The 20,370-nt window shown below is 46.3% G+C and overlaps 1 protein-coding gene and 1 long non-coding RNA gene across 2 annotated transcripts in view; one reads left to right on the top strand and one right to left on the bottom strand.

Moving 5' to 3' along the window:
• ehbp1 (EH domain binding protein 1) overlaps nt 1-17,205 on the top strand; it is a 143,946-nt gene extending 126,741 nt beyond the window's left edge. Inside the window, 4 exon segments of the mRNA XM_060073935.1 lie at nt 6,493-6,592; nt 8,759-8,832; nt 15,393-15,507; nt 16,140-17,205. Of these exon segments, the coding sequence (XP_059929918.1) occupies nt 6,493-6,592; nt 8,759-8,832; nt 15,393-15,507; nt 16,140-16,227 (377 nt within the window). The 3' untranslated portion in view covers nt 16,228-17,205.
• Nucleotides 13,966-19,404, bottom strand: LOC132473723 (uncharacterized). Its single transcript, XR_009529458.1, has 2 exons — nt 18,613-19,404; nt 13,966-15,487 (listed from the first exon to the last, which is right to left on the bottom strand). It is a non-coding gene; the product is annotated as an uncharacterized LOC132473723 (long non-coding RNA).
• Nucleotides 19,405-20,370: the final 966 nt, after the last annotated feature.

The raw sequence follows: 20,370 nt of genomic DNA on the forward strand, positions 1-20,370 counted from the left end.
CAGAGTAAGCTCTTTTTTAATAGTATGCAACCTAAAACATCCACCCTTCAGGCCTTCCTCTAAAGCAATTCCCCCAAAACATGTGACTTAGCTTAGCAGTAGGTCTGCCTAGCCTGTTGCAAGGCTGAGTGAGGTAGATAGAAGGGCAGGTAAGACATTCAGTCACTTCATCCGGCATCATTATGATTTGTAGTTAAGATCGGGAGATGCCGGATTAGCTTAATTTCTTCGAGAATATTGGATTTATTGATTGCCTTAAGGAAACAATTGTGGAAAACATGAAAAAAAATGCTTCTTAAATATGTTACCCACGCAATTGGAGAAGTGTGTAATATCCAAGAGCGACTGTCTGAGGAAAGTCCAAAGTCTGTAAACAAATCATACACAAACACACACTCGCAGCTCTTCAGTTGTTTTCATAATGTGGTCTCCGTGAGGGCGGCATGCAGCTTGCGTCACCGCCACACCTGCAGGAAGTACTGCTTTGGAAGCCCTTGACCGCCTTCTCCTTTGAGCCCCGGCGCTGCCGTCTATATCAAATATATCCCCCGTGGTGCAGAGGACAGACACGAACTGGGTAGATCACAACAATAATAGGATGATGCCTGTCTTGCCTTTTGTCGTGAGATTATGAGCAGGGATGGCCTCCTCAACCCCCTCCTTGTGTCTTGGTAAACGGGGGGCCCCTAGTGCTCCTGAAGTGGCCCCGTTGCCTTGGAGTGGAGGCGGTGGTGGTGGTCGTGGCCGGGCCTTTGTTGCATTAGTTGCATTGTAAAAGAGCTGCTAATGAAATACCTTGTTGGGCTATCGGCAGGTGAGCTACTTGACAGAGAGCAGCACATATAGAGTGAGGGTGTTGCACACAAACGCACACACACACACACGCACACACACACACACACACACACACACTCATAGTGACACGTACGGCCTATGCTGTCCCTTGCTCATTTCTGCTATACTAATTACCTGAAGTGTTCTGTTTTTTGAAAAGCCGACCCCCAACCCTTTATGCTGTTGTAACACAGCCATGAAAACAGCCCTGCTCACCTCCACTGGAAGCAACAACAGAACACCAGGGTCCCGATCCTAGTAATGAAAGACCTTGGCAGTAATGGGAGAAGATCATTGAGGAGTGGTTTGTGTGTCCCCTGAGGCCTCCCTCCTCTATAACAGTCCTGGACTAGATGGGGCCTGGAGGAAAATCTTCCTATCAAGAGATCATTATGTTTAATGGTCAATAACTGCTAGAGGAAAAACAACTTGCTGACTTGTGGGCAGTTCTGATGAGAATGGAGGCACTCGGCTGGAGAGGGACAGGCTGTGATGGAGAGAGAGAGGCTGTGATGGAGAGAGAGAGGCTGTGATGGAGAGAGAGAGAGGCTGTGATGGAGAGAGAGAGGCTGTGATGGAGAGAGAGAGGCTGTGATGGAGAGAGAGGCTGTGATGGAGAGAGAGAGGCTGTGATGGTGAGAGAGAGGCTGTGATGGTGAGAGAGAGAGGCTGTGATGGAGAGAGAGAGGCTGTGATGGAGAGAGAGAGGCTGTGATGGAGAGAGAGAGGCTGTGATGGAGAGAGAGGCTGTGATGGAGAGAGAGAGGCTGTGATGGTGAGAGAGAGGCTGTGATGGAGAGAGAGAGAGAGGCTGTGATGGAGAGAGAGAGGCTGTGATGGAGAGAGAGACAGGCTGTGATGGAGAGAGAGAGGCTGTGATGGAGAGAGGGACAGGCTGTGATGGAGAGAGAGAGGCTGTGATGGAGAGAGAGAGGCTGTGATGGAGAGAGAGAGAGAGGCTGTGATGGAGAGAGAGAGGCTGTGATGGAGAAAGAGAGAGGCTGTGATGGAGAGAGAGAGGCTGTGATGGAGAGAGAGAGGCTGTGATGGAGAGAGGGACAGGCTGTGATGGAGAGAGAGAGGCTGTGATGGAGAGAGAGAGGCTGTGATGGAGAGAGAGAGAGAGGCTGTGATGGAGAGAGAGAGGCTGTGATGGAGAAAGAGAGAGGCTGTGATGGAGAGAGAGAGGCTGTGATGGAGAGAGAGAGGCTGTGATGGTGAGAGAGAGGCTGTGATGGAGAGAGAGAGAGGCTGTGATGGAGAGAGAGAGAGGCTGTGATGGAGAGAGAGACAGGCTGTGATGGAGAGAGAGAGGCTGTGATGGAGAGAGAGAGGCTGTGATGGAGAGTGAGACAGGCTGTGATGGAGAGAGAGAAGCTGTGATGGAGAGAGAGACAGGCTGTGATGGAGAGAGAGAGGCTGTGATGGAGAGAGAGAGAGGCTGTGATGGAGAGAGAGAGGCTGTGATGGAGAGAGAGACAGGCTGTGATGGAGAGAGAGAGGCTGTGATGGAGAGAGAGAGGCTGTGATGGAGAGAGAGACAGGCTGCGGTGGAGCGAGAGACAGGCTGTGATGGAGAGAGAGACAGGCTGTGATGGAGAGAGAGACAGGCTTTGATGGAGAGAGTGATGGAAAACAAGGCTATGTAAACGCAGAGGTATGGCAATCAAAGGGATATGGGGGATTAGGAGGAGGTTGTGTTTACAGCTAATGCAGCTAATTCTAAGTATTCCTGTTTAATATGTATATTTAAACTGCATCTCTCTAAAACATGTTTTGCTAATATGTCCTGCCCTTATTCTCTCCTGTCTTTCTCACACACATATTAAGAAAATACACATTGCTTTCGCACTCACATCCTTTTGATCTGTCCTGAGAAATTGTCAAGATAGCATTTTATATGAGGAACGAAAACAAGTATTGAAATGCACTACTTTTACCAGCATGATGACACTCCCGTACCGTAGAAATTAACACCTTGACCATTTCACAATTATTATTGTATTTCGTTGACTATTTCTATAACTGTGACTAGTTACACCAGAAGTAATTACACACAATTGAGCCCCGCTAATGATCACCTCTCAATTCCTCTCTCTCTCTCTCTCTCTCTCTCTCACTCTCTCTCGCTCTCTTGCTAACTCACGCTCTCTCGCTCTCTCTCGCTCTCCCACACTCTCTCTCTCTCCTCCCTATTGTAAACGGCAAAGTAAGCAGTGGTTGACAAATGACATCGGTGGAAAAGGCAGCCATTGAATGGCCTGTTCAGTTTTTTCCTTTCTCTCCAATTTTTTTGTAAATTTCCCCGCTTTATTTTAACATGTTCACGGGGCCAGGAGGAGGGGGGAATAAATTGGTTAATGTGTTTCATTCAGCCGACATTATACGCAGGTTCAATAAAGCAGGGACCTGCGCTAGCTGCCGGGCCCATTGTGTGTCCTATTGAGGAGCCGCTAGAAAGGCTTCTGTACCACATAAAGAGCCTCTACAACTCAGCCCACTCCTGCAGAGAACACTACAGACCAGGAGAGAGAGACCCAGGGAGAGAGAGAGAGAAATGTCATGTGCCATGGAGTGAGAGAGGGAGAGAGACTGAGGGGGGGGCACAGGGAAAACAGACCAAAGCAGGTATGAAACATAGTTCTGACAGCAGAGGTGGAGAATATAATCAATGCAAATTAACAGCAAGGAAAACCAATATTAAATAGGGGTATTAAGTATTTTGTATTACTTCAACATAAAAAAAACTAAAAAATGCAATGTAAATAAAGTGCTGCACTGTGTTGTCTGGAAAGCATCACCTGACACTACTGCTGAAACAGTCCATGCGGTAGGAGTTGTAGCACACTCAGCTGGTCCCATCACACATCTCTCAGAAGGCACAAGTTTGCTATCCCTGCTTAAATGTGCACACTCATCAGAGACACTCTCACATTTGATCTTTATTATTTTGGGTTGGCACTTATCAGACTTTCCAAGGCATATCAGGGGAATTGTTTGAAGAGAAGTGCAAAATGAAGGGTCTTGGCTCAAGCTAAACAGACTACCACTATTCTATGAAGGATTTGCATGGAATCAAACCAAAATTTATGTTTCCACATATCATGCCTTGAAGTCTTCTCCTCACATGAATGAGGTCAGCTCCCTGACTACTTGGTGTGCACGCTGAGCACAGGGGCAGGCTTTACCAGGCTGCTGCATCATTAGAGAAAACAATGTTCCTCGGGTCCTCTTTCCTGCTGCCGTCCTACGTGTCCCGACCTCTGGCCCTCCCTGGCCCTCGGTGCCGGACGGTGGGAACAAAGCACATCCTTAAATAACCTTTTTAGATCTAGTCTAATTCACAAACCGGATTAGCTGTTGGACTCGATGAGATCGCTCCATTTATAGCTGTCTCTATCTGTATTGATGTTTGTTTGCGAGTGGATGAACTTGAGGCATTGCCCTTTCTTAAGCTCTGAGGCAGAATCAGGGGAAACACATAGGGAGTCTTATACCCAGCTAATACATCATGGAACTGGCTTGTCTAAAACGGTTTGCCACGTGTATTTTTTATTGTCATAACTACATACTTTGGTGTGTGTGTGTGTGTGTGTGTGTGTGCGTGCGTGCACATGCATGTTTGTGTGTGTGTGTGTGTGTGTGTGTGTGTGTGTGTGTGTGTGTGTGTGTGTGTTCATGTGCGCACATGGATTTTATCTGTCTGTCTCTCACAGCTCTGGCAACATTGATAAGAGAATAGCACGGAGCATGATATTGATGACGATAACACCGCCCCTGATATGGAAGCAGACCATATCTTTATCCTTTATCTTTATAGACATATTCATCGGTCCTTTGATGTTATGATCAAACATTGTATCGACGTATTGCTCCAGGTCTCAGTTGTAATTGGCCCCATTTTCTGCTCTCCTCTGCTCGGGATAAAGTGGTGAAAAATGGCATGTAGGGCCCAGAAAGCAACCTGCCAAGCGACTAGACTCTTTGATCCAAGATGGCTCCCCTGAGAGCCAACATGGATGCACAGTGTCAGAGCCAAGGTTGGTTCCACAGAAGCAGGGTCAACAGAGCTTGCCAAGGATACATTTGCTGTTTGTTTTCACACCCAGCGTTGAGTGTCAGTTTGTCAGCTTCTCTTGTTTTCGCACATATACAAGCTGACAACAGCAACACAACCACTAACAGTGGCAGTGTTAGCTCTATGTCATTATGTGGGGCAGTGGGTAGGAAACACCCATCCCTCGTACATTTGACTGAGTTATTGTCATTTCTGTAGTGAGGTCATACATTGCAACATCCCTCAATATGCTGGCCATATTAATTATTAATTAACTGCAGGTGTTGATTCCATTTGTATGGATGAAGCCATCTTATCTGTGCTGTGATTTCTCAGTGTAACATTAAGGTGAGATGTGACAATGTGATGTGAAATGACATGAAACATCTACTTACCCTCTGCTTCTTTGTTTCTTATTTGCTGGCGAATCTGTGGGCTGACTTAATGGGTGGTAACCAACTGCGTCGCAGCCTGCTGACTGCAAGGTTGTTTTGGCCTTGCTGTTTGCTAGCTGTGTCTCACCTATCCGTTTGCAGCCTGATTAATGCCTTGCTGGTGGTTCTTGGCAGGCTGTTTTGTGACTCTCGCAGGCTGTTGGCCGCCGAGTGTTTTCAGGCTGCTATCGGGGGGTGTGGGAAGGGGGGGGGGGGGCTTCTGGCTTTCTAATCCCTCTGCACTTCCAGCCTGCTTGGCTACAATGTCACAGCAGCTTAATATTGCCCGTTATTATTTCCTTGTTTTATTGGACTGCGAGGAGACATGGTGACCTGTCATGAGGCTTTATCCCGCTCAGAGTGGCGTGCGTCTGCTGGTCGCCATAATCCATCAGCCGCTGATTCCACTAAATCCCACCGTTGACTTCCTCCCCTTTTTTTCCGGGTTCTTCTTTTCCTTCCCCTTAACATCCCTCCATCCTAAATTAAATTACAAACAATCGCTGGCTCCAAAAAGCTGAAATGTCCACAGTCTCCCATGCCCCAGGTGGTCTGTGGTGGTGTGTCTCTCTGTTAAATAACCCTTGGATTAAGCAGTTGTCTCTGGTGATTGCAGACTATGTGATGATACAGTTAAGAAAGCATTCTCAGCAAGCTATTTGTGTTGCATATTGGAGACCCTCTTACCAACGTCAAAGGATAGAATCAAACCGCAGCAACAACAACATGTGGTCCTGTTACTGGAGCTCTGCTTGCTGATCTTCGCTCATGCATGGGGCTCCATGGGGCTGGGCCAACGTCACATTGTGCACTGATATTAGAGTTCTGATCTCAGGCCGGTCTAACCTCATTGCTGAGGACCCACAATTTAGTATTAAATGGAAACTTACAATTAATAATCTACACTCTGCACTCATACACTTAAACAAACACACACATACACGCTCACTATGTCAATTGCTTTGAGTCCCATGAAAAAAGTGCTAGATAAATGGTGTTGATTAATGTTAGCATGAGTAATGTACAGGAGTAATGATCTAAAGAATAGTTGATTAACCACACGTCTCAAAAAGGCAACACAGATCACCAAGGAGCGACTCGTGTGATGCTGCTCATTTAAAGGATGTACTGAGTGTATTCACGGAGTGATGTTTCTGTGTCCTGCAGGGAACAACAAGGAGGAGGAGGAGGCCATGATGCAGGAGTGGTTCATGCTGGTCAACAAGAAGAACGCCCTCATCAGACGACAGAACCAGCTCTCCCTGCTGTAAGACAAACACTCAAGACAAACATGCCATGTCAAATACAGCCCTCGATCTAGGTTCACTACACACTGGTTCTGGTCTAGACACAATCTCCTGCCAAGTCACACCTCATCAGAGAAATGATGGAATACAAAAACCAAAGGCCGCCTATAGGAAGGTTATAGACGATAACATGAAGATGGGGAAAACAGTGTCCATTGGTTGTCCATTTGTTGTCCATTTTGTGTGACCATATTCACATGCATGGCCCGGACAGTCACGAGGCTGGCTGTCTCTTGAATGGCCCCTTAGTCTACTGCTGAGACGGTCTGGAGCGGGACTGCTCCTGTTTGTAAACAGAATTGTTTCTTTTATCAATATACAATCTAGATTTAAAAAACCCTATTGTAGAATCCTGATATTCCTCTTGTGTAAACAGGGCCAGTAACTGAACCATTAACCACATGAACCTGATCCCTTTGTTCTGTCTGTGTACACACTGGAGTTTACAGCCTCTGAGATTGTGCTTCACACGTAAGGCAGCGTCTAGTTAGCGTCACGGTGCTTAACATGCTGATCTGTGTTGTTACCACTATACCACGACGTGTAGCCTGGTCCTACCAGACTCTCGTACCTCATTTCATTTGCACGGAGAATCTGGACCTACTCAATTGACAAACGTTAACTCACTTGAAGGCGAGTGTCTGTTGAAGTTTTAAACTATTGGATCTGCCCAGTGCCAATCTGGATCTGCCATAACCAATCGCTAACGTTTGGCCGGGAATCACGTTGCGCGCAGGCTGTAAACAAACCAAACACCGTGCGTGAAGATGCCCGTCAACGAGTGCTGACTTTAACGTCATTGATCTCAGCCACTCCCTCTGTTCGCTGATTGGACGCAGAAAATTTGGACGGAGAAAACCCACTAACATTCCGCAGACCCAGACCTAGTACTGAAGGGAGATAAAAATTGAGCAGAAGTACTTAGGCGGGTGGAGCCAGGCTACCACGACGTAATGAAGAGTACACATGGTTCATCAAAGCAGTTGAGACGTCTCCTCAACGCGGGCTTTGACACTTTATTACCTGTCTCTTGTCTATTCGCCCATTGATTTACATGTGGGGTCCATGTGAAATCAATACACCATCCAATACCAAAGCTCCATCTCTTCTTACTATGTGTGTGGCCTTGAAACGACAGGTGGACACACACACACACACACATACACACACACACACACACACACACACACACACACACACACACACAGACGTTTTTCTTCATTTGCGGCCGTTAGGATTTCAAAGGGTGTGAGTGGAGTAGAGATTGAAGTCTTCATAATCACATTATATGCTGGAAAAAGCAGGGCTTTTAAAGTGGCCCATTGACTGAGCGGCTGATTATTAGGCCTGGCCGTTGTGTCTTTGTGGCCCGGGAGGAAAAAATATAAATCCTTTGAAGGACAAATTCTATTAGCTGCAGAATGAGCTCATTTTCTAATAGCGCTGAAAGACGGCCCGATTTAATTGTTCAGAAACGCTGATACCCTCCTAGACATATGTATGGACACGTGCACACACACACACACTATGCCATTCGCAACACAAACACACACACACACACCTGCCTATGACAAGCCATTCGCACATCCAACTAGTCGTTGTCTGTACTCATGGTGTGGATATCTCTGCGTGTGTGTCAGTTATGTGTAGTAGATTAATGTGAAACTCCAGCAGGCCCAGTGGCTGAATCAATGTTTATTGCGCCGCCTGTTAAGTGTTTAATGATTAAGTCATTAACATATTGATGAACCTTGTTTCTGTTTCCTCCCGGAATCCTCCTCTGACTGACTCTGTGACTGTATAGTGGAATAATAGACTGGCCAGTGAACAGATATATGTATATCGGGTCTCCCCCAGTCAGACGCCTTCGGACACCATTAACGTGCTTGATTATCAAGTCGTCCGCATATTGATGAACCTCACAGCCATTAACGCTCGGGGCCAAAGGCCCCTGAAAGGATCCATCTGATGTAATGTTTCTGATGAGCGGGGGATTTATTGTATGCCTCAGTGTCTTTGCTCGATAAATGACATCAAATGGAGGGGCTCCCTGTGATTATCCCTGGTTACTGTCAGAGTAGGTAGGAGGAGCCCATTGTAACCCGGTGTACCTTTCTGCGTTTCAGGGAGAAGGAGCACGATCTGGAGCGCCGCTTTGAGCTGCTCAACAGAGAGCTGAGGGCCATGCTGGCCATCGAAGGTGAGAGTGTGTGGCCTCTGCTGGCTCAATCTGTGCACACGTTCCCAATGGCGTGCGCCCAGTGTCTTTCCTTCGACTGTGTTGTTCTTTTAAAGCGAGGACTGGTCCTGTGACCCCCTAGAGTATACTCCCCCTTCTGCTTCCAGTAGCAGCAGGACGGTCTATGAATTCATCCACGTGCTCCTGATGACTGCTTAGGAGGGGTTTCTGCCTGTGATACGTGATCAATGCTATCTGTCTCCTGGCTAGGCCTGAATAGTCAATGGCTGATTTGAAACCTAGCCGCGGCCAGGCTAAGTGAGAGGCAGCGGGTGGGGGGATAAAGAAGTTCTATTATTGGAGTTTTGTTCTCTCTCCAGGCTGTGCGGCAGCTGAGAACGCAGCCATTGTGCTGCATCAAAGTTGTCGGGGTGAGCCAATGGACTGAAATCCCTTTCTCCACCGTCTCCGCTTTGGGAAAATGAACCTTTAGCCAATCAATGCTAATTGATTTTGCCGTTCGACATTGAACCACGCACACTCCCCTAAAACCTAGCGGTGGCGCTCGGAGACACCCATGGTCATTTGGCCAGGCGGCTGATAAGCTACCTGCTCCCTGATAAATCAATTGTAATTAGCAAGGGGGAGGAGGCGGTCTGGTGTGTGTGTGTGTGTGTGTGTGTGTGTGTGTGTGTGTGTGTGTGTGTGTGTGTGTGTGTGTGTGTGTGTGTGTGTGTGTGTGTGTGTGTGTGTGTGTGTCTGTGTGTGTGTCTGTGTGTCTGTGTGTGTGTCTGTCTTTCTGTCTGTCTGTCTGTGCGGTCTGTCAATCCACCTGTCTCTCTGATATAGTCGTCTCCTAAACAAGAAGGGAACTGAATATTTGTTAGTGATGATCCTTTCAGTGATTCTTTGTTTTTGAGCACCGAGTGCCGAAGCATTCTTCTCTTTCAAGCCTCAAACACATTTAAAGCACTTTGTTTTCCCTAGATTGTATATTCTACATCCATCGCTGGGTGGATTGGGGGTTTTGAGTTATGGTTCTTTGTGGTGTGATGAAAAGGAACCACAAAAAAACTCTACCTGAATGATATAATTATTATAACAGCTTATTAACATAACCCCAGTATTTTGTGTTGGAATGATTGGTATTGATTAGTCCCTTTTGATATGTTTTTTTTTTTTATATTGGCTCATACTTGGCACAGGATACACAAGAGACAGACAATTTACTTTTTCTTTGAAGTAGAAAAGAGGACCAAACTTAAAAGCTGTGCCGTATCCTTCTTTCAGAGATACCTGATGTTCCTGCTTCTAGAGAATGGCATGTTTTTACTTTTTCATACTGTGTCTGTGTTTGTATGCATGTGCGCTTGCAGAGTTGTAAAAACGTCTTAACACTGCTTACCTGATCCAAGATGGCTTCTTCATCTTCCTAGCCAGTCCCACGGCCACTTACAAACACGCATAATGCACCCTACGCCACAAACTCAACACGACTACACGCTTAGACACAACTTATTACGACGGCCCATACTGTACCTTGAAACCAGCTCAAGTGTGTTTGTGCCTGTATTGGTATGGGTGCGTGTGTGTGTGTGTGTGTACAAAGGCCTTTGCTTCTGGTACATACAAGGGTTTGAAAGAGGACGCCCTCTCGTTGTCTAAACAGGATTTATGCACAGCCCGGGCCCCCTGCTACCGTTTGATTTGATAAGCTTTTTTTATATTTTTAAAATCAATATGTAATCCTATGCAGAGGATTAGCCCCTCACACTCCCCACCCCCCTCACATGTGTACATCTATCTGGGCTTTGTGGCGCGTCAGGCCAGTGTGCTCCAGACCCTGATTGATAAGGTACACCGCCTATCACATGGGCCTCGCTTCATGATGTCAACTCTTTCAGAGCAACACACAGCACTCTCAGGAGTGCAACCTGTCGTAAGGAACCCCCTCTAGGGAATGGAAGGGTTTAAGTTTTAAACAGAGCACATAATCATTTTGAATGTTTCTATACATTGAGAGGTTTGGCAAGAATAAAATATGTCATATATATTGCCGTATAAATGAACCTACAGCTTATGACTTTCTTTTTTCTTTCCATTGATGTCACTGACAGAAACGATCTGGTTATGTTATGGGATATCAGGATGACGAATAAGAAGCATCGGTTAAGGCGCTGTTTTTTTATTATTATTATTTATATGAATGACACAGAGCTCGGTGCTGTCGGCCATGTTGGCCCCGGTGCCCTCCCTCCTTCCGCACCCCCTTTGTCTCCTGATGCCATTTGGCCCCTGGCCAAAACACACGGCAGACCCTTCCACCGTCAAGAGACAATATAGAGATGAAGAGGGGAGAGAGACATACAAACAGACATGTAGAATTAGAGAGGGAGGGACACACACAGACGAGAGAGAGAGCCCCAAAGACACTGAGAGAGAGACAGTAAAGTCCTCAATGTGCCTTTATTTGTTTTAGTACCTGCTTTGAACCACTCTCGATAAACTCTGATATGAGCCATTCAATCTGTGTGTGTGTGTGTGTGTGTGTGTGTGTGTGTGTGTGTGTGTGTGTGTGTGTGTGTGTGTGTGTGTGTGTGTGTGAGTGAGAGACCAGAATGTGGTTGAATTTGGGGCAGCACTGCACACAATCTTTCTGTGTCTGTCCTCCCGCTATCTTGTGTCCATCTCTCTCTCCCTCTCTATCTGTCTCTCTCTCTCTCTCTCTCTCTCTCTCTCTCTCTCTCTCTCTCTCTCTCTCTCTCTCTCTCTCCCTCTCTCTCTCTCTCTCTCTCTCTCTCTCTCTCTCTCTCTCTCTCTCTCTCTCTCTCTCTCTCTCTCTCTCTCTCTCTCTCCCCCTTTAAGAAGGGCATGGGAGCAGTTGCACACTTGAATACATTTAGGCTTGTGTGCAGTCTGTGGGGGGGGGCGTATTTGAACCGTCACATTCCTGTGTGGCTTGTGCATACTCACATGGTTACCATTCTGCCAAGGCTGTCTGAATAAGCAGCGACCATGTGAGTCTCAACGCGACACGCCCCCATCAGAAGGGGGTGGGGGGGTGGTTGTTAATCCACAAGAATTGCACTCTGCCTTTTTTCTCACCCTCAATCACTCTATAAGTGACTCTCATTTCTCCCGTTCACTCTTCCTCTCTTTCTGTCCTTTATTTCTCTTCTCTCTATCCCTCTCAGTATTTCTCTCTCTTGCCATCGCTGTCTCTTTTTTTCTCTCTCTCGCCCTCTGTCTCTCGTTCTCTTCCTGATTTGCTGTCCTCCCTCTTTATATGGTGGGCGGTGGTGTGTGTTGTGTTTTTTTTCCCCCTGGGTGTCTTGTTACCCAGAGTGCTTTGCTCCCATCTCTGTTCGGTCTCCATTATTGTTTACCTTCCTAATGAGGGGGGCGGGACTCGGCTACCTCTGATTGACAGCAGTACTTTACCCCAATTCTGTGCTGCTAACAACCCCCCCCCCCCCCTTAACTGCCAACCACCTGACCTTAGCTTTCTGCCCTGGATGTTCTCAAGGAGCAATACTTTTTCAGTGATAATTGTATTTTACTTGTTTCGGTTTGGTACTTTCTTTTGTCTTAAAAGCTGTTAAGCCGTTTCTTGTGGACTCTTGAGATGGATTTAAGAAGGATATTCTAGTATAGCGATCAACTTGAGTACTGACCTAGACCTAGTGACTTCTATGGACCAGTTAGTATACTACACTTTCCACTCAAATTCCTTTTCTTCCCTTTGCTAATTGTTTTTTTTATTAATCGGTAAACATTAGAGCTCTCTACATTTTTGGCATATTTGAAGTATTAGTCTGTCTTCAAAGGGCCACGATGAAGAAGGATTTCCCAGAGAGAGAAGGAAGGGGAGGGAATGAAAGGGGAGAAATAAGGAATGAAAGCACCAAGGAGGAAGAGCCAAATATTGGGACTGTGTTCATTTCGCTCTGTGGTCGACTTCAAAGGGATGACCAGGACCAATGAAAAAAGAGCTTTCAGGACAAACACACTGAGCACAGCGTGACACACCAACCCAGCCTCTCACTCCCACACACACACAACACAGAGCAAAGCACAACTTGACCCAACAAGCAGAGGGGAGGGGGGGATATTTATTTTTAATAAAGCCATGCTTTATTTTTGGGGGGGTGACATTTTACAGCTTTCTTTTTTCTGTGGGAATCAATAGGCGGTTAAATATTGATAGAGGGTTGAAGTTAAACGCTCCCTACAAGCCACAGAAGTCAAACGCCGCTCGGCCACATTTGAATCCTCACAGGGACAATGAAACCCCTCTCTGCCGCGCTCGCTCTCTCTCTCTCTCTCTCTCTCTCTCTCTCTCTCTCTCTCTCTCTCTCTCTCTCTCTCTCTCTCTCTCTCTCTCTCTCTCTCTCTCTCTCTCTCTCCCACTCTCTCTCTCTCTCTCTCTCCCACTCTCTCTCTGTTTCTCCCTGTGTCTTTCCCTCTATCTTTCTCTCTCTATCTCCCGAGCTTTAAATATGACCAGGAAGTGCGAGTTCATAGAAATGTAATTCTGAGGTTCCTCAACACTATGATTCCAATCTACAGAACCCTAAATAGTATTTATCACATCATTGTCAGTTGTTTCTTCTGTTTGCCCCCTGCTTGGGCTTTTAAGCTGACTCCCTCCTCCATGATGTTGGTCACTTTAGCAGATGGATCTTTATATACTATTAATATATATATATTAGTAAGAGATGGAGCAGAGAGGGATGTCCTCACTGAGCCTGAAAGCATCCTATATGTGTAAATGTAATGTTGGACGACAGATGTTTGAACCAACACTGGCTCAGCGGGGGGCCGGGGCCCACCTGCTCCCTCTGGGGCCCCCCCTCCACCTGAAGACCTGGAACACGCCCCAGCCCATCCACGTATTCCTAGCCATTAGGCTGTGTGTTTGGCTGTGTGTTTGTTGATCAGGGCATTAGGCTCTGGTGACGCAGAGTGGTTCTCAGGTGGGACCACTCCACCCTCGGCTCTAGGGCAGTTGGGATCCTAGGAGTCGCTTCGCATCAAAGGGGCTCTGGCAGGGCTGGTCACAGTCTGCACTCTGTGGTCAGCTAACTGGTAGATGAACGTAGATGAGCAGCAACAATGGAGGAGACCCAAGGCTCACCACATGCGCAAACTCAGTAAGGTTTCATGTTGACATTTAATTTCATATATGACATTTGGCGGCAAAACTCGAAATTAATGTTGAATATGACGCTAACTGATGTGGGGTCTCATCCAGCGTGCTCTCTGGAACAATTTGCTGCGGAGCAACAAATACATGACACCCTGAGAAGAAACCAGTGGGTATTATAATATGAGCACTAATGATATAAATGTGGTGTTGCAGCCATTGTTTAAGTGTCATCTGTTGGAAAAGCTGCATCAATTAGCTGTTAGTGAGTTGGATGTGCTGTGATGTTGGGATGTGACTGTGACTGTGCGTCTGTAGCGGAATATTTCAACTTTAGACCGTTCCTGACCAATCAGAGCGTCTCCTCCCTGATGGGTAAGGTGAGTCCATACTGTGACTCACAGGTGTGTGACATGCAACACTTATCAATGGCGAAGCAACGTAGGGAGGAGAGGTTTCGGGGATCTTGGTTTCAAAATCTTGCTCTCTTCTTCTGCTCTTTTCTGTTCAAATCACAATTTTTACCTCCAGCAGCTTTAATGGTAGATCTGATGGCACAATTTACATTATAAGAACACAAGAGTAGACAAGAAACACATGTTTAAATTTTTTCATTTTCATAGCTCACTGTTCCAGAGGAAGCTTGTCCCAACCCGATTTGTCCAGAGTGGAGCTCTACCTGGCCATGCCTGGCCACTCAAGGCAGTTAATTAGGGGCTGACCTTTGCCCCAAGCAGGGGCCAGTTCCCAGGCCCGGGCCTGTCTCCGGTCTGCGTTTGAGGAGGCGACCAAGCATTGAGTGATCTGAAGCTCTTTGGGGCACCTGCCGAAGCGTGTGACCACTTATGTCCTCCTGTGGTGACAACCTGCCTCTTGTTTGGGAAGCCTGGTTGGTAGTGCTCGGAGAGGTAGCTCCTCTGTGATAAAGGGCTCTGTGAGCCTTGAAACCTTGAAATCCTGCTCAGTCTCCAACCAGGGCGTGAACAAATACACATTCGCAGTTCCCAAGGAGTATCTGTGTGAGTGTGTGTGTGTGTGTGTCAGTGTCTGTGTCTGTGTCTGTATGTACTTCAGGAGGATCCCGATTGGTTACCCAATGTCAGTGTCCTAAAGTGTGTATAGACAATTTGCTGCTTGTGTGCAGCGTCCTGCAGCCGTCTACTTCCCTCTCACTTGACACCTTGAGTCAGATAAACATCCATCATCTCTGTACTTCTCAACAGTTTTATGGGATTACATTTGTTTCCAAAGAAACCTTGACCTAGGTCATACTCTGGGAGAAAAAGGTGCTTGTTTTCCACTTTGATTGATCAATCAAGGCAATTCAAGGTAATTCCAGGTCCTTGACGATGAGTCATGAGCCACAGTCCATCATGGTGGTCCACAGCTCCTCCCCTGTTGACCGTTTTCCTCCCTGTTTGTTTGATGGCTACAGACTGGCAGAAGACTGAGGCCCAGAAGAGACGCGAGCAGCTGCTACTGGATGAACTGGTGATACTGGTGAACAAGCGAGACGCTCTGGTCAGAGACCTGGATGCACAGGAGAAACAGTGAGTGAACCTCTGTCCCACCCCCACACCAAGACACAGACAGACAGAAAAACACCACCTTCACACCACCTCCACACCAACAGACAGACAGACAGACAGACAGCCACCAGAGCTCCCAAAAGGCCATGAGACCCCAGTAATGAAGGTCATATTGAATAGTCATCTATTATGCTTCACAGAAGTCATGATTCTCACAGTTGACCATTTAGCCTCACTCATTTTAAACTTACTAAATCGAAAGGCTAGCTAAAGCTTGCTCTAGTGGGTCTAAAAGTACTCTTTTGATAGCCTTGGGCTAGCTGTTAGCTAGGCCCTTCAGCTGATGGCTCAGTGGCTCTCACGCCCTGCACCGACGGCCATCGTTCCAGTGCGGGCACACCTGCATGGGCGGAGTCTGTGCGGGACCCGGCCCGTGTTGGCAGCTCTCTCTGCCAATGGGGGCCGGCTCTGGGCCGGGTCAGAGGTCAACACCCACCCACCCGCCCACTGCTAGGCCGCTCCACAGGTGGGCGCAGTGGTGCCGGTTACCGCGGTGCTCTAGCTGCGTACCGGACACCCCCCATGCCCCATGCCCATCCTACCACCTGCACCCCACTCTGACCCTGTGACCTTTGCCCCCCCCTGTCCTACAGGGCGGAGGACGACGAGCACCTGGAGAGGATTCTGGAACAGAACAAAGGCAAGATGACCAAGAAGGAGGAGAAGTGTGTCCTCCAGTGATCGACAACGGACAAATGTAGCCCATATGATAATGTATTATTATTACTATTATGATGATTGTGGATGGAGTGGCTCTCCCAGAGGTTTCTACCCTGTTTCTTCAACCCTGACCTGGTTGTTGTTTTTGGTCTCAAGGCCTTTTGCCCGGTTTATACTGAACAAAACTCTCCTGATTATATACTGCCTTTTTATTTGACTGTACTTATTATTCTCTTAACCACAAAAGGTACGTGTGTTACGTAATTGCACACCAGAGGTAAAGCGTAGCATGGACGGCTCCAATGAGACTCGACTGACAAATATATGTTGCATCTTATAATGTTTGAACCCAACGCAGAGCTGTGTCATGGAAATGCACATGTGTTTTGAATCATTTTTTAAATGTGTTACCGTTAAAGAGATGTGTTATTTCGAGGTACAACAAACGTTTTTTTCTGACATCTCAGTTGGGGGAAGTGTTAAAAAAACGAATGTTATAACAGTATCTTTAATTTACATTCATTACTTGACTGTGTAACTTTTAATTACTTCTATTCACAAAGTTTTTACTTGTTGTAAAATGTCTTGAAGGGTAACACGTTATCCTTCATAAATCCCAACTTCCCCTTATTTACTCAAAAGCGTTTACCAACCAATTTGGAGCTGGATCCTGGTGATAGTGGACGGGAGAGCAATTATTTTATCACAGCTTTGGCAAGGAACTTCCAAAAAAAAATAAAAAATCTTCTGGATTCACGCGGCCGAAAGTAGGCTAAAATAAAAAATATTTATTGCGGTTTTTCGTGAGAGCTGCTTGTAAAGTACCGTTATAATCATGCACACTCAACATCTTTGTATTTATTGTATAGTGGGGGGAAAACAATGCTTTCACGTGCGATATCTTTTAGTTCCACATTTGGCTGTCTTCATTTGTAAACATGATCTGTTTATTTATTCTGTCATAACCCAAGTCTTCAATAAAGATGCTTTCATACTCCATTCATTTATATTGTCTTTGCTGCTTTAAGTTCCAATCGCCTGTTGTCTTTTCCCTTTGTACACAATTAAATGTGTTTCCATTGTGAAGGATTTATTTTTTAGATTCATTGGCACGTTTTGTTATTCAACCTAAAATAAGGCTACCTTGCGTCAATCATTTCCGTGCCTAATTTATTGCGGAATACTTTTGAATATAGGCCTGAATATAAAACAAGTGCGTCGCTTTTCATTTATTATTTACCATTGTTCATAAACATCCCAGAAGATCAACTAAGTGTCCTCGGTTGCTTCATTTCAAACAACAAAAGCTGTAAAGTGATTAAAAAGCAGCCGGCTGTCCTGTGCGTCTCAGGCTGCACCGCTTTTAAGAAACGCGCTTTCTTCTTATTATTAACTTCTTATACTCCACTTCTCTCTGACTCCCGAGTGGGTAGCGCCTGAGCGTTACGTTTGGTTCAACGTCCGGGTAGACCCCGCTCCTCGGATAGAGATTAAATAAATCACTTTGTAGCCCTTAAAGCAGAGCCTTCTCGGCCGGTCCTCCGCCGGGCTATGCCAAGAGGACCGGGGAGGTTCGGGTGGACCCGCTTCCCTCGGCTCAGTGAGGAGGATGGCTTGTGACAGCAGACGTCCTGCCTGCCGTGTTAATAGTTTCTGGTCACAACTCGGCTTGGCGCTCACTGTACATCCGTCCCCTAAGGCGCTTTGTTTTATTTGTATTATACTGCAGTTATCACGGGGGGCTATAATCGGACGGATAAAGCGGCGCGTAATGGAGCTCACCCCACATTATACACCAGTATAATATATATATATAGCCTATATATATATATATATATATATATATATAATTTACAGCGTCTGTTTACTGCCACGAGAAACCAGCGAGCGCCTTCAAAAGGCACCGATTATAATAATAATAATAATAATAATAATAATGATAATGATAATAATAATGATAATAATGGTGATAATAATAATGATGATAATAATAATGATATGCAGCCTGCTGCTGGACATCTGAACAGACCATGACCGCCAGAAACATCAGAGAGCAAATTATCTCGCTACTTATCTCTTTGAGATTCATTTAAATTGACACATTGAAGACGAATTGCATTATTTTTTTCTTATGTCAAATTTTATATTAATGAAGACAGGCTAAAAAAAAAAATCTGATTCTATTTTATGTTGTAGTTTATATAGCCTACCTTATTAAATTGACAAGAAATACCAAAAAGAAGGCAGTAGGCTATAATTTATTTCTCCATGAAGTATTGTTTCTATAATAACATAGTGTCTGCGAGGCCTTAATAATCCAACTGAGGCACCCCATCCGTGTCATGACAGACAATTAACATTACATTTTATACAAATAAAATGAATAATGAATCCAATGTTTCTTACCTCTGTCACATGTCAGAGCAGCTCGTGTGATGCTCCTGTGGAAGTGCTGTGTTGCAGATGAGATGTGAGCTATATTACAGTGTGTACCAGCGGTCTGAAAGGCGCACTGAAACCCGGGGCTTGGGTTCTCCAGCCTCGTGGTGACGACAGTCCTCGGGCCAGAGGATGGATTATCTCCTGAGCATTGTGTCTGGAGCACTTTGATGTCTCCGGCCTCCCTCGCAGGTGCGGAGCCCTGGTCTGCGGCCGGACGTCTTCCCTGCGCCCCAGACGGTACCAAATGAACCCTCTCCACGTCCCTCTCTCCCGGCTCTTTACAATATCCTATTTTATGCATCGACGTTTTAATAAGCACCGACAACATCCGCGGAGCCGCCACTGCAATCCTGCCGGCTAAAGGAACCTTTCCCCCTCCTCTCCTGCTCCCTAATCCCAGGCTTTACCAGCTCAGCATTAAGAAAAACCGACTGCAATTTGGGATTAGACAAAATACTCTTATTACAAAAGGTTGGTGCAACTTGATAACTTGATACTTGTTCAGGATTTATCTCGGGGTCTTACATCAGGAATAGCAAAAATAATTCTGGGGGACAGAACAGAATAACGTGTGGCTTTGTGTTGTTGTTGTGTCACCGTGTGTGTGTGTGTGTGTGTGTGTGTGTGTGTGTGTGTGTGTGTGTGTGTGTGTGTGTGTGTGTGTGTGCGCGTGCGCGTGTGTGTGCGCGTGCGCGTGTGCGTGTGCGTGTGTGTGTGTGTGTGTGTGTGTGTGTGTGTGTGTGTGTGTGTGTGTGTGTGTGTTGAATGTGGTGCATAATTTAACCAGGCTCGGTGTTCCTGGTGAGGGCGGTGGGTGAGAGGCTGGCTGATGGAATTTGGTTCATAGTTTGGCCTTAAGTTGGGCCCCGGGGCCCTCTGGCTGATTAGAGACTGGAGAAAGCTGGGGCCCCCCCGCTCCCCAGCACCACTGCCTTCACACAACTAAAATAACCCGGGTCCTTTTGGTCTGCCGACCATTGAAGGCTTACGGCGGCGCCTAGATTGTCTCTCAAAGTGCTCTCGTCGATGACTTTAAAGTTGTATAGGACAAGCAAAGCCTCCCCTCTGATTGGCCGAACCCACATGAGTAAGAAATGTAATTTCGTTCCTGTGGCGGTCTCTTTGAACATTAGCTCGCTTTCAGCTCGGGCCGCAATTAGAAGAGATGATTTTGAGGCCTCGTGGTGTCCTGAGAACATCTCCGCGACCCCCGCTCCATCGAGAGGGACCACCGCCGCCTCCCCAGGCTGCTCCCACAGCTCGGCCTCAGAGGCTGTAGTTTCGGCCTCAGAGGCTGTAGTCACATTGGTTTGAGCATAAAACACCTGCTCTTTGATTCAATGATCATAGTTCTCTTTGAGTCCTTGATTTCATTTTTCTTTTTCTCGTAGAGTTTCTGGTGGATTATTCTCCCCGTTCCCTCAGTGGGTCCGAGGTTGGTCCCTGTTAAACTTTGCGTAAACTATCCTCAAATGTCTTTCTAAGTGGGGATTTCATCTCATTCATATGCATTAGCCCGGGTTGACAATACAATTTGAAAAAAAAAAATAGTTACATCTACTTCTCCATATTTGGTTTAATTATTTTTCTGATAGTCTATATATTATAAAATTGGTTATTTTATTTTTAAAGAAATAGTCCCACGCTATCTATTATTTCCTCAGCGTTCCAAGACCTCCAGAAAGCAGTGGTTTACTACTGCTGTTGTTCACAAAGCAAATA

The sequence above is a fragment of the Gadus macrocephalus genome, chromosome 15, assembly GCF_031168955.1.
Source record: "Gadus macrocephalus chromosome 15, ASM3116895v1".
In the NCBI taxonomy this organism is placed as follows: Eukaryota; Metazoa; Chordata; class Actinopteri; order Gadiformes; family Gadidae; genus Gadus; species Gadus macrocephalus.